The sequence below is a fragment of the Tiliqua scincoides genome, chromosome 2 (assembly GCF_035046505.1).
Source record: "Tiliqua scincoides isolate rTilSci1 chromosome 2, rTilSci1.hap2, whole genome shotgun sequence".
NCBI classification, from domain to species: Eukaryota; Metazoa; Chordata; class Lepidosauria; order Squamata; family Scincidae; genus Tiliqua; species Tiliqua scincoides.
Genome location: NC_089822.1, coordinates 115,722,736 through 115,737,420, shown reverse-complemented (window position 1 = coordinate 115,737,420; position 14,685 = coordinate 115,722,736). Strand labels below are relative to the sequence as shown.

At 47.7% G+C, this 14,685-nt stretch overlaps 1 protein-coding gene across 1 annotated transcript in view; it reads right to left on the bottom strand.

The window, feature by feature from the left end:
- The window catches only part of BGN (biglycan), a 43,227-nt gene that overhangs the window by 15,525 nt on the left and 13,017 nt on the right, over positions 1-14,685 (bottom strand). The window contains exons 2-3 of the mRNA XM_066614792.1: positions 3,990-4,251; positions 1,562-1,674 (exon numbers count right to left, since the gene is read on the bottom strand). Coding sequence (XP_066470889.1) covers positions 1,562-1,674; positions 3,990-4,230 — 354 coding nt within the window. The 5' untranslated portion in view covers positions 4,231-4,251. The remainder of the gene's footprint in view (positions 1-1,561; positions 1,675-3,989; positions 4,252-14,685) is intronic.

The following is a 14,685-nucleotide window of genomic DNA, read 5'->3' as shown; positions in this document are numbered from 1 at the left end:
TGTGGAAACTATGGATGCACATCCCAGCTGTACCAGCAGAGGGTGCTGGAGAAAGCAAGCTAAGAGCACTACCCAACAATGAATTCTTTCTAACTTATAAGCTGCAACTCTATATACAGTTCGCTAGGAATATGTCCACTTGTGAATATGTCCAGTGGGGCTTACTTCTGAGTAGACATGCATAGAATTGTGCTGAAAGTGTGCTTTAGAAATGGTGTGGGAATTGAGGACATCTCAGTAAGGAAATAGGACAAAAAAAGAGAACCAGAGGTTTTTTTTACAGAAGTCTTGTAAAAGTCCTGCAGAAGTCAGATGTGGTCCTGGTCTTTCCCATTCCTGAGTCCACATTTGCCTTTGCCACCCCTCTGCCTCTCACCCGGAACTGTCATCGCCACGGCAATTACTTCCACGTAGCTGCCTCCTTCCTTTGAAAGAGGGGGGAAGAGAGGAAGCAGCCCAGGCCCTGATGGAGCCTTCCATGCTTGTAAGTAGCATGAAGGGCTCCATCTGCGTGCTTTGGGGCTACTAGAAGCAGCACCATGACAAGTGAGCGCTGATTCCAGGAGGTGGGTAGTGCCTGCCTCATGTGCGCCACTTCCAGTGGTCCCAAAATGCTCCGATGGAGCCCTTTGTGCCACTTACAAGTAGCAAGGAAGGCTCCATCAGGGCCAGAGAAGCAACACACATCTCCTCTGAAATTGGAGAAGGCGTGCATCGCTTCCATGCTGCTCTGAAGGGCACCCCCTCCCCTTTCGTTAAGAGCAGTTGGCCTTCAGACACAGCCAGGAACCAGGCCAAAAGTCGCTGCAGGAGCACAACCTTTCTCAGTGTGGTTCCTTGCTGATCTGAGTGCCTCCTTCCTCTTCTCCTCCTCCTCCTCTGCTGGGGGTAATGGGAAACATTATGCGGCTCCTCTTATTTTGGAGGCAATGCGTGACACTTCTCTGGCTTTGATGGAGTGATTCACATTGCTTCTAAGCAGCGCGAAAGGCTCCATCAAAGCTGGAGAAGCAGCGTACGTCTCCTCCAAAATCGGAGGAGGCAAGCGCCACTTCCCGCCACCCTAAGGACCACTCCTTTTGTTAAAGGGGAGAAGAGGGAGCGGTCTCAGACACAGCTGGGAACCATGCCGAGAGTGGCTGCAGGAGAGCAGCCAATCTTAACACGGTTCATAAAAGAGCCCTGCTGGATCAGACCAAAGGCCTGTCCAGTTCTTGGTGTACTGGGAGAGGGGTGCCGGTCACAGCGGTGCCCCCCCCCAGCACAGTGCCTGGGGCATTTGCCCCGCTTGCCCACCTAGATATGCCATTGGCAGAAATACTGGAAGTCCTGTGCCTAATTCTAGTTGTGTGAATAAAAAGGATCAGATGGGAATTAGTGAAAGAACCCACTCTGAACCTGCTCTGAGGCACAGTTGGTTTTTTCTCCTTATGTTCCAGGGTTGAGCCCTGGCACAAAATAAAAGGTTGAGCTTTGGTGTACTCTCTCAGAACTGAACCTGCTGGCTATCTATCAGTGGAGACCATGAGAAGAGTTGAGATGGAGCTTTTATGCTACATACATATAGGTGGTGCAGCCCTTTAAAGTCATCCTTGCGCAGCTCAGTGATCTGGTTATTCTGCAAATCCAGCAAGCTGGTGTCTGGCGAAATTTCCTTAGGGACTTCCTTGAGACCTGGATAGGACAAGTTAAGATGGATGAACAAGTTAGCTCTGGTTAAAGCACCACAGGCAAGATCATGGCAGGTGCTAAGCAGTGAATAAGTTGGGCTAAGCCTGTTCTGTGTGGATGCAGGTGGATGCATCTGGCACACTTTGTTCTTCAGGGGTTACTTTGAAAGTGTATAAACATTACTTAAACTCAGGGTCCAGCTTAGCATACTGGTAGGAGGCACACATATCAGAACTCTGTCACCAGTGCCCCATAAAGTAGGGTGGGATGGAGATTTCAATAAAGCCTGTTAACAGGTAGGAGGAGCTGAACCCTTTCTCCCACCTGTACCCCTATTTCTGCTACCTAACTGTTTTCCTTCTGGTGGCATTCTGTGACAGGAAATAGCCAGAAGAAAAACAGCTGAGTAGGAGTGGCTTTGGGAGAAAAGCATGAAGAGGTGAAGGCTTCTGTTCCTCTTATCCATCTGTCCATGCTGGGCTTTAAATCCCCTCCCCTCTGCTTTACAGTGGGAACTCAGACTGCAGGGTAGTGTGCAGTTTCAAACTACATGGGATCATAGAGGAACACCATAGCATTTAGGAGTTGAGCATTGGCTCAGTGGCAGAACACGTGCTTAGAACGTAGATGTTTTCAGATTCAGCACCTAGCATCAGTGTTTGTGTCAGATGCTGGTGGTCCATCTTCTTCCCATGGTACTCTGCATACGTGCTTGTACATACACAGGCCGCCCAAAGGTATGGATGGCCAGGAAAAGTAAAGGGGAACAGTCTCCGGGTGCTTCTTCAATTGAGCCTTGATGGCACTGAACCAGGGGAGCATCCAGCAGCCAGGGAGATGACAGAGCAAGATACTGTTAACTCCTCTCCCACCACTCTTGGCCATCTGTGAATGGGCTTCATCACAGGCTCCTGCATCATTATAGGGTCCTCTGAAGAAGCTCTGTTCTGAATGGGGAAAACAGGTGAGGACAGCAAAGCACATGACAAGCATGAGTGCAAATCACATCATGGAACAAGTCATGCCACATTGGGGGCCTCAGGATTGGCCAGATGAGCACTTGGAGTCCCATGGGTCCTCAGCCTGTACCTGATATGGCTGGCCCATGATGCAACCCCAGGGATGGGAACTCAAGTCGGGTTACTTGAGTCCAAGTAGCAAAAATACGTGTTTTGTTCTGACTTGTGTACACTCAAGTCACCTGCGATGACGACTCTGGCACTGACTCAAGTCCAAGGCCACTGACTTGGCACTTAATCCCCATGCATGTGGATTCAAGTCTGTCTGTGTCTGGGTGTGCTGGCTTACTTTTTTTGTGGTGTGAAAGAACTCATGGAGCCATCATTCAGATGAGTGAGCAACAGGGAAGTTCCAGCCTGTTGTTGGAGGCAGGGAGGCAAGGAAGAATAAATGTTTTGCTTTTGCAGCAAGCAGGAAGGGGGGTGGGAGTCCATCTCTCTTGTCCATCTCTGAAGGAACCCATAATCATTGGATGAAGGATGGGCAGTCTGATTTGTTTCACTGGATGAGGAGGGTAGGAGGAGGAGCCCAAGGGGGTTCTTGCCTTAGAATTTGCTGGAGAAGCCCAGAGAGGGGGAGAAAGGAGGCAGGGAAGGGGAGGCAGTTCATAACAATCACTCTTTCCAACTGCATGACTCCTTTAGAATTTGTTGTTACTCAGGAGAAGGAAGCCTCATCAAATGACTGGTGCAAATGGGACTATTTCTGAGTAGAGTTGCAGAGGATTGGGTTGTACTGGTAAGTCTCAGCTTGCCAGCTGCTGCATGTGACCCTCCCTCCCTCCCTCTTACCACTTCTGTCTCAGACAGCCCCTCCCATCCCCTTCCGCCTTGTTTACAGATGGGCTGGGGACATGGGGGGGGAGTGGTTAAAGAGAACTCCAACACAGACCAGCAGCAGCTCCACTTTTTTCATGGAGCTGACTTTTTAAAGGGAAAGACTCAAGTGACTCAAGTCTTTTCAAGTTGTGAAAATGCTCTGGGTGACTTGGAAAGTCCGCCCATTAGGACTAGTTTTCAACTCAACTCAACTCACAAGGGGGGTGGAGACGCATGACTCAACTGGAGTCAAACCGTGCTGGTTTGACCATCCCTATTCAGCCCTGTTCGGCATCTCCAGGTAGGGCTAGTAAAGACCCACTGCCGGACCATGTAGATTGCACTGGCCTGAAATGGACCAGAGTCTGACCCAGGGCAAGGGCAGTTTCTGGTGTTCCTATGCTCTGCCACAGATCTTTGTCTCTGTTCACAGAATCCTAGTTCCTAACCTGGCTTCCCTGCTCTGGCACCCACACTTACCCAGGTCAGAGCACTGCACCACTCTAAGGTTGCAATGGCAGCCAAAGGGACAGAGGCCTGGATAGAAGGGGAAGATGTCCTCAGTCTCTGCTCCTCCTGAAGTTGGGAAGATCCCCGAAGCTTCTTCCTCTTCTGAGACAGTGGGGTCATCCATGGCAAAGTCCAAGAAGTCTTTCTGTGCAAAAGGCAAGTAGCTATTCACCAAACCCAGGAGTGGCACGAGCAGCAGCAGGTGTTCCATAGCAGGTACTGCCAAGTTAGACTAAAAGAGAGAAGGGGAGAGTGAATGAGAGAGAGAAAGAGACATCAGTGTGTGCTGTGAAAAGACCAATGACATATCTAGGGTGTAATAAGTGGGGACATCTGCCCTGGGTTTTTGCCATCCACATGAGTGCTTGGAACCCATTCGAATAATTAGTCTCAACCTGTACCTGCAAATGCACAAGTGAATAAATACCCTTGGTGGGACAGGGCTGGCTTCCCACCCCATGATCTCCCCTTCTCTGTATGGGCAGGGGTGCAATTTCTCCGCCTGCTGTGGGTGCCATTTTCCCTAGATATGCCACTGGAGAGAACACAAAGACAAAAGACGCTCAAGGTCTGCTGAAACTGGCCCAAGGTCACCCAGTGAATTTTAATAACGGGGCATATCTTTAACACTGCACAGTAAGGCAGTGCAGATACTTCCTCTGTTAAAGATATGCCCCATTATTAAAACTCACTGGGTGACCTTGGGCCAGTCACCATTTCTGAAGATCAGACTAGTCATGATGGAGGCAGCCATGTTTTGCATTCACAGGGCTAATGTTTTCACATATAAAGTGGTGCGTATCTGCTTTTAACATCCAACAAGGTGTACAAGTGTTTTGCCAAATGCCATTTCCAAACTTGGCCTAGAGAACTTACACCCCCTTTTAGCTAATTAGTGCTCCTCTTCACTTGAAGTAGCCCTAATTCTGCAGAAAGCACTGCTGGGTTCTGCCCCATTACCAGGATGGCTCGCCTTTCCAACTTGCAGAGTTCCTCCTTCCTCCACTCTCCTGCCAGCAGTTGCAGCCACACCTTTGTTTCCAGCAGCTCTTGGGCATGGCAGCCACACACCAGTCTCTGTTCCAGCAGTCTCCAGTCATTCTGTCCATTCTCTCCAAGCACCTTCCTTCTACTGCCCTCAGTCTTTCTCCACTCCAGGTGCTTCTTTTATCCTTGAAGACCTTGTTGCCTCTAGTGGCGGCAGCTGTGCAGCACACCCACTGCAATCTAAGGTCCTGGTATTAACCCCATGCTTGCCTGCCAGAGCAAGGGGCCACTGTTGACACATATCTCCTCGTGGGATCTTGCGCATTTCTATTACAACAAGTGAGGGGAGCTGACCCCTCTCCCACTCAAGGCTGGCTTCAGTTTTTGACCAGAGAATGGAGGCAACAATGGGACAACTCTATCAGCTGGGAGAATCATTCCATCTTACAGAGGCTAGAGATCTATGTGTGCATCAGCAGTGATTTTCCTGAGGGCCTGGCACCCTCAGTAGCTGCCTAAAGACATTCATCTTTGACACTGGTCCTCCTCCTGCATCACCTCCCCTGCTCCCTTCCACAGGCAATTTTCACCAAACCCAGCTCTGATTCCAGAGAAAAGTGCCCAGAGCATTACAGCATTGAAAGGTATAAAAGAGCAGGAGAGTTCAACTCCCCTTATATCACTTTTGATATTGTCCACCCACTTTGTATGTGACTGCAGGTTGTGTCTTGGCATCTGCGGGGGTTTGGTCCAAGAACCCCGTGGATGTGGAAAATCATGTTAAATGAAATCAATTTTTAAAAAAATGTCCCTTAGAGGTTTAAAAAAATAGTGTCACTTACCATTGTAATGTAGCAGGTAGGTAATCAATTAACAGCTGAGTTTCAGTTCACTTGGAGGCAATTGACCCCTCCCTTCCCCTGGAACACTCCAAGGAATGCAAAGAGAATGCAAAGTGGATGTGGTAATCACTTCCGCTTTGCATTCTTTCATTCAAAAGAATGAGCACTAGGGAAGGGAGGGGTCAGTCTAGTGAACTGAAACTAAGCTGTCCTAAGCCCATGGAGAGAATTTGATTGATTGCCTGCCTGCTGCTGCTCTCCTGAATTACAATGATAAGCAAGGCTGAGTAAAGGGATGTTTTTCCTTTAATTTAAAGGGCACTTCTCATTGCACTGAGAAAAAACTGTGGGTGAAAAATCTATGGATAATTATTGTATATACTTATATAGAAGTAAAAAACTTATGCCTAAAATTGACCCTGAAAAACTGGGTTGACTTATACACAGGTCAATACAGTAATAAAGCTTCTAAGAGCAGCTGCCTGGTGAAGTGGGGTTGGGAATGGACTGAGAAACAAGACACAGGTAGGTGGAGAAAAAAAGGAGTATTTTATTCACCAGTAATTACAGTATTTATAGGCAGCTGTTTTACCTTCTTCTCCAAACAGGAAGACAAAGAAGACACTTGAGGGAATTGTAGTCTGTATGAGGGCTGCTGCTCTGGAAGCGCACCACTGTACTCCTCACAAAGCCTAAAATTCCCATAAGCCCCTTCATCTCCCTTCCTGTTTGGAGAAGAAAGCAAAATGCCTCCTTTTTTTCTTTTTGCTGCTGCCTCAAAAAACTCCTGGTCAGTTGTTTTCAAAGCATTTCACAATTTACCCCCGACCGACCCAAGGTTCATAGAAAATTCCATGATTTTTGGCTCAAAAACTGCCTTTGACTTATCTTTGACATTGACTTATAGGTGATTATCTATGGTAGGTTATACCTATATAGCAAATATGTTTAAAAGCAAACAGGGCAATAGTAATTATGCTGCATTTGGCCCATAGCCTAATGGTAACCCATCTTTCAAATTCATGGTGATTTTGACAACCACCTGATCACTGCCCTGAGCTCCTTACAGGAATAAATGGATATAAATCACTACATGTAACTACTTTTGACACCCACCCACCCCCCATCCAGATTGGTGATAGTTCTGAATTCTGGGTGTGGTGTTGCCCAGACAATTCAAGGGTCTCTGATGAATAGTAATGCTTAGTAATTATATACTGCTTTAGAGTGTTCAGAGTGGTTCACATAACTTAATTCAGAGCCCGAACCTGATGAATGTGTGCTGGCTTAATGCCACGCACATTGTCACAAATGTGCCATACAGCACCTCTGTGACCATTACCATCGGCCCAGTGCCAGAACCGGCCCAGCGTGAGCCTATGCTTGTACAGCGATGATCAGAAGTTGGTGGACTGTGTCCAAGCGCTCCCTGAGAAGCACCGGGTAGTGGAGAGGTGAGTGGGGTGCCTGGGGTAGGCGTACTGGGTTGGGGGGAGGCAGAGGGAAGGCGGGAAGAAGGCGTGACTGGGGAGGGAGGGGGTGGAACTGTAGAGCAGAGCCCTGCCAGATTCAGAGCCTGGTGTTGGGCCTCATGGCTCGACACAAGGAATCCTTGTGCTGGCTAATATGTATTTCTCTTTTCCACTATGATCAAATCACATCATATCTACTCCACAGGCCTTACAGTAGCTCCCAATCATATTCAAGTTTCTAGTCCTCATGATGGAATGCTTCCAATTATAGTACCAGTTACCTTTCCTCACTATATTTTTTCTTTTGTCCTGAATCTTCTCAGCCCTTTTCAGTTTATAGGAGCTTTCCTATAGTGATGCTTGCTTTCATCCAGGATGGAGACTGGGTAGGGAGGTACGAAGGCCATGAAGGGGATGGTATCAGCGGCAGCAGCACCACCAGTATCCTTTCTTCCTTCTTGGCCTTGATCCCCTTGGACTTGCACCAGCAAAATTGCTGGCAAAGACCTGAGTAGACCCATTGCAGAAGCAGAGGAGAAAAACTCTGAGACTGCTCCCTATAGGATGCAGTGCATGGTCCAGCGGTATGGCTGCATGGGGGCCATAGGATTGAGCTATAAGAGAAAGATTCAAAGGGAGGATATGGGATCAAGGGGAAATTAGGCTGTTGCAGTTTGGATCTGACCAGTTTAAAACTGTATAGACAAGTAATGCAGGGGATGAACAATTCTAAACCTCACTTCAAGTTTCTCTCCCTGCTCCTTGATTATTATATTATTCATATTTATGTCTCTTGTCTCATTGCTCTTCATCTCATCAGTGGCTGCTTGGCTGTTCTCTTTCTCTCTCTCACACCCACATACACATGCATTCTCTCACTCACACGTTTGCTGTCTCGCTCTCTCTTTTACCTTTTGCTCTTCTGCCTCTTTCCCATATTGGTCTTGGTGCATTCTGTCATGCTACCCCATAAGCCTGAACTGCCTTCCTCTACTCCAAATTCCTTCCCCAAGGGCAGGTGCTTCTACTATGCCTCTGCATCTGGAGTAAATGAATAATGGAAATCCTTCAAATAAATCAAATAAAAATAAAAATAAATTGAAACTAATTGTCCAATGGAATGTGCATAGATTTTGGCAGAATTACCCATCCTCACTGTGTGGGTAGTTTATTGGAAGGAGGGAACCATCATCATAAAGAGATTTCATGGGTTACCTCCTCTGGGAGGGGAAAATGCTTTAGGCTCACAGGAACCTTTCACTATTTAACTAAGGGCGCAATCCTAACCGACAGTTATGCCGGCATAGGAGGCCCTGGAGTGTCGCAAACGTGCCATAAGGCACATTTATGCCTCTGTGGGCAGGAGCCGCGTTGGCACATTCAGATGCACCGATATGCGGAGGCAGGCAGAAGCCTCCGTGGCGGCTCCCACACCACCGCTTGTGTTTGTGCACTTGCGCCGGCACAAGCAGCAAAGGTAGGCGTGGGGGGCGGGGGGCATTTCTGGGTGGGGGGAGGGCGGGCGATGGGCGGCCCTTGGGGCGGGCATGCGGAGAGCACATGGGGTGTGGGGCAGGGCTGGGACCCGGCGGTTATGCCAGATCCCAATCCCCGTCTCCTCAGGAGACCCATTGGGGCGTGCAGCCCTTACCCAGGGGTAAGGGGAAGAGCTTCCCCTTGCCCCTGGCTGAGCCACTACAGCCAATGAACCTGCGTTGGATGCAGCACAAGCCTCCTGGCTTGCCTGCTTCAGTGCAGGTTTGGATTGCGCCCTTAATGCATTCATTTCTTATTGCAAGCTAGCTGTTGTTTTGCAGCACATAATTGGGGAATTCACCGGAGTGAAGCAGGGCTGTGTTCTTGCGCCAACCTTGTTTGGGATTTTCTTCACTGTCCTGCTGAAGCAGGCCTTTGGAACTGCAACAGAAGGCATCTATCTCCGGACCAGATCAGACGGAAAGCTCTTCAACCTCTCCAGACTGAGAGTCCAAAGTCCAGCTGAAATGTCTGCGTGACTTCCTCTTTGCCGACAATGCAGCTATCACTACCCACTCTGCCAAAGATCTCCAGCAGCTCATGGATCGTTTTAGCAAGGCCTGCCAAGATTTTGGACTGACAGCCTGAAGAAAACACAGGTCATGGTTCAGGATGTGGACTCACCTCCCCTACATCATCTCTGCGCATGAACTGGAGGTTGTCCATGACTTTGTGTACCTTGGCTCAACGATCTCCGACACTTTCTCTCGATACCAAGCTAAACAAGCGCATCGGTAAAGCAGCTACCACATTTTCCAGACTCACAAAGAGAGTCTGGTCCAACAAGAAGCTGACAGAATATACCAAGATTCAGGTCTACAGAGCTTGCGTCCTGAGTACACTTCTGTACTGCAGCGAGTCATGGACTCTTCGCTCACAACAGGAGAGGAAACTGAATGCTTTCCACGTGCGCTGCCTCCGACGCATCCTCGGCATCACCTGGCAGGACAAAGTTCCAAACAACACAGTCCTGGAACGTGCTGGAATCCCTAGCATGTATTCACTGCTGAAACAGAGATGCCTGCGTTGGCTCGGTCATGTCGTGAGAATGGATGATGGCCGGATCCCAAAGGATCTCCTCTATGGGGAACTCGTGCAAGGAAAGCGCCCTACAGGTAGACCACAGCTGCGATACAAGGACATCTGCAAGAGGGATCTGAAGGCCTTAGGGATGGACCACAACAAGTGGGAAACCCTGGCCTCTGAGCGGCCCACTTGGAGGCAGGCTGTGCAGCATGGCCTTTCCCAGTTTGAAGAGACACTTGGCCAACAGTCTGAGCCTAAGAGGCAAAGAAGGAAGGCCCATAGCCAGGGAGACAGACCAGAGACAGACTGCACTTGCTCCCAGTGTGGAAGGGATTGTCACTCCCGGATTGGCCTTTTCAGCCACACTAGACGCTGTGCCAGAACCACCTTTCAGAGCGCGATACCATAGTCTTTCGAGACTGAAGGTTGCCAATATAATTGGGGAATTGCTGCCCCACTGGAATCAGTGGGATACATCTTTTGCTGAGAGCTGAGATTTTCCTGGGGGATAGTTCTTGCTTATGGTTCCTTACTTTGTGAGGTTGGATGGGTAGGAAACTGTGACAGTGCAATTCTGCTTTGGAACTCACCCACCTTCCTCCTGCAGCCTTTAGAAAGAGATGCAAAAATTTTTTTAAGTTACCCTTTTAATAATTAATTATGCATGTTTCCAGTTTTAACATCTCTATGCTATTCACCTTTATTCTTTCCTCTCAGCCTCAGCTGCCAAATGTTATTATGAAGAAGCAATAAGAGACTCTGCCACCACCCTGGTCTGTGATGGGGGGATAACAACATTGACTTTTTGGGTTTTTGGTGGACTTACAAGATTCTGCTAGCCAAAGAGAACTGGGATGAGGACAGTGCCTGGAGCCACATACTATTGTGATGTAAAGGGGAGGAAGGCTTCTGCTCTTTCCAACCTGTGAGGCTCTTTTGATGACATCTCCTTCCGCATTCTATGTGAATGGGGCATAGGCATGATTTTAAATGTTACTGACCCCATCATATCTGGCCCTGAGCCAATGACTGTTGTATAGTGCTTTGAATGCCTGAAAACCACTTCACAAAAGCAAAATGTTATTTTGATAGCTTTTTGTAAAAATGTGGAATTGTTTTGTTTTCATTGTGTGTGGATGTGTTTCTCTCCGTGCATCTTTTGGCAAATGGGTGGAATACAAGTGACTGAAATCATAGCTTCATCTCTGATTTGCCACTTGACACTCAATTCCCCCGTTGCACTTCCTCCTGTCAATCTGTGACAAGTTTCATCGTTCAACCCAGGCACAGAAGCTCTAAGCCCAGGGAACTATGAGGTTTCTGTGTTCCATACAGTGCCTTGTATACAACAGTTATTAACCATTTCAATATGTGATCTGGAGGGCATTGTATGTTTTTATGTGTGCACAGCTAAGACAGCACACAAACATGTGTGCAAGTGCACATGCCTGAACGCAAATAGAGAGGATTCACAGTCTTCTGGGCACATTTCAGGCTGATTGGCATTGCAACCAACAATGTTCCATCCATGCCAAACTACAAGAGCCGTGGGGTGAAGAGGTATCTGCCACTGTCAAACAGGAATCAAAACAGATGAATGAGGGGCCAGTAATGAAGGTTTTCCCAACCCCCCCTGCTGTTTCCTATAGCAAATCATCACTGTCTTTAGCTATGCAAATTTATAATAACTTTGCCTGGGATATGATAGTAAGCAGGCATCCTGTAATTGCAGAAGGATGAGACAAGCAGGGCTGTAATTTTGCAGTTATTATAGTCTGCCTCCAGGCTTTCAGTGGTCACAGAAAGACCTATCCCTTGTTCGCCCCCCCCCCCAACCTGTTCTGAAGAATCTGGGCCACACTGCATCGGTAAGACCAACAGAGAACAAGCTCTCAGTGTGGAAAATTGTAGTAAGTTGTGGGGTTTCAGATGGCAACATCTGAAGAAGTGAGATCATGATGACTGGCTTGTACCAGCCCACACCTCCCATTTACTGTAACAAAGAAGGGCCCGGGTGAACTGATGTCATACAGTATGTGATGTGGAAACTGAACACCCTCCCTTGTGGAAGAAAGGATGCCAACTTTCAATTTCATGGACACAGGGGGCTCCAGCATTGAACCCACAAAGGCAGCGTGAGGTTCGTTGCACAGCATGCCCGATCCTCCAATTGAACACACCAAGGGAAAGTATAGCAGAAAACAGTTTGTCTATTGCTGGTACCAAAGCAAGGCAGCAAGGAGGCCAAGTGCCTCAGAGTGCAATGGGATGCAGCCAGCTTTTTATACTCATTTCAGAACACAGGCAAAGCGTGTAAAGCATGATACACAAGGGTCCAGTAAAATTCCACACTCCTCTGCCCATTCCGCCTCCCTCCAGCCTTCACATCCTTTCACACATTGAGCTTGATAACAAAGCCCACTAGACCTATTGACTGACCTATAGGCTGACCTATAAGCTGACCCTCCTCTGAGGTGCTGTTTTGCAAAGCTGGCTCCTGAGACAGTGTAATCCCTATAACAGAGGCACTGGGGTAAGGGGTGGCTCATAGCTTTTTGCTAACAAGCATTTTAGGACGAGAGGCAGAGTCAGAAAGCTGATGTTAAAATGGCATTACTTTGGCCATGGCATTACTTTAATGGGAGCCTTTTTGCTTAGGCATCAGTTTGATTTTTCCACTTTTGGAAACTGAAACATTCAGACTACTCCCATTTTCTAGGGCTGGTTATGAGACTAGTCAAGGAACCATGGGACATACACGGGGCAAACATGCATGTTCTGCACACAGGGTCAAAGCCCTATTCAGATCTGGCAGAAAGTTCAACCTTCCTCCCCTGCCCCACCTGCCCAGTTATTTTCTGGCAGGAGCAGATCAAGAGTGATATTGACCCATGCGGTGCTCCACTGATCAGGATGGCAAAGAACTGGATATAGAGATCCATCTTTACTCTCAGGCAGCTTTTATCTTCACCTTATGCATGCAGTGGTGTTCAACAGGCCCAGCCAACTGTCATGCTTCACAGGGAACCTGAATGAGTAGAAAGAAGGCACCATTACTGTTGGACAGGAGCCCAGGTTATCAGCTCTCTGCTCTTTTTCAACTAGTGGCTCCCTTGGCCTACTGGGACATTGAACCCCATTAGGCTCCCCATTAGGGCTACAATCCAATACATCAGCAATGTCAAACTATTTCATCTCATGGCACACTGACAAGGCACTAAAATTGTCAAGGCACACTATCAGGTTTTTGACAATTGACAAGGCACACCATGCTGCTAGTGGGGGGGGGGCTCACCCCCCCATTGGCCCTACTAATAAATGACCTTCCCCCAACACTGGTGGGGGACATTGGTGGCACACCAATGTGCCACGACACAGTGGTTGAAAATGGCTGCTATACATTGTATAGGGCGGTAAGTTTTCAGGAGGATTATGTGGCTCCTCTGGCTGGTGAACCAAGGCTCACATTTTGGGAATCACTCCTTACTTCAGAAAGTGCTTTTCAACTTTTGTTTTACTCTGCTTTGAAGATGTAGACATTCCTAGTGGGACTGTACAAAGGCAGGGCAGATTTCTGTACAGAAAGCAGAGCAATGCATGCCAGAACTCAAATCTTTCTTGGGACAAGTTTTTGATTACTGGATGAGGGGAGGGGCTAAAGGGTCTCTACACATGTATAAAGGAACTCTTTTCTTTGTCTTAGTCTTTGCCTTAGCAGCAAAGTTCTCTTTGCTTCTGTGCCCCAGCCCTGAATAGAGGCTTGAAATCTAAACTTTGACTCAGGACAGAGCATGGTATACTTAGCAATCAAAAGTGAAGGAGGACTGAGGTCCTATGCCTTCATTATAGTGTGGCAGTGGGAAGTTCAATAGCTGCAAGATGCAGCTCTAGCTGCCTGCAGCTGTTCTCACAACCATTAAAGTTAAAGGACGCTGGTCTTGTCTTGGACAGCTGGTCAAATCACCATTTAATTTTTTCTTATATGTGATCACAAGGGAACTGAATTGCTTAATTTTTGGGGTTCAGTTCAGACTAATGTCATTCTTGTTCAAGCCAATCAAGGTTTGGCATCCAGACCACCTTTGGAATGGTTCAGGACAAGTCTAGCCCACAGAGAAAACTACGTAATTCTGAATAGTGAGTTTCAGGAAGACGTACAGGCACCACCTGCCCAAACCTCATATTATAGGATGTTCCTTCAGGTCAAACAAAAAGAACTCTCTGCATGAATTTTGAAAATTTGAGAATTTTGAAAGTCTGCGGAACAGTATGACATAATGTGGGTCTGGCCTATTCTAAAAATCTTATGATGATAGTCTCACCTTCGTTATGGTCAGTAATACAAAATGGCAGATGCGCTTCAATGTCAGTAAGTGTAAAGTCATGCACATTGGGGCAAAAAATCAAAACTTTAGATATAGGCTGATGGGTTCTGAGCTGTCTGTGACAGATCAGGAGAGAGATCTTGGGGTGGTGGTGAAGTGAAGAAGGCCAATTCTATGCTTGGGATCATTAGGAAGGGTATTGAGAACAAAACAGCTAATATTATAATGCCGTTGTACAAATCTATGGTAAGGCCACACCTGGAGTATTGTGTCCAGTTATGGTCGCCGCATCTCAAAAAAGACATAGTGGAAATGGAAAAGGTGCAAAAGAGAGCGACTAAGATGATTACGGGGCTGGGGCACCTTCCTTATGAGGAAAGGCTACGGCGTTTGGGCCTCTTCGGTCTAGAAAAGAGGCGCCTGAGGGGGGACATGATTGAGACATACAAAATTATGCAGGGGATGGACAGAGTGGATA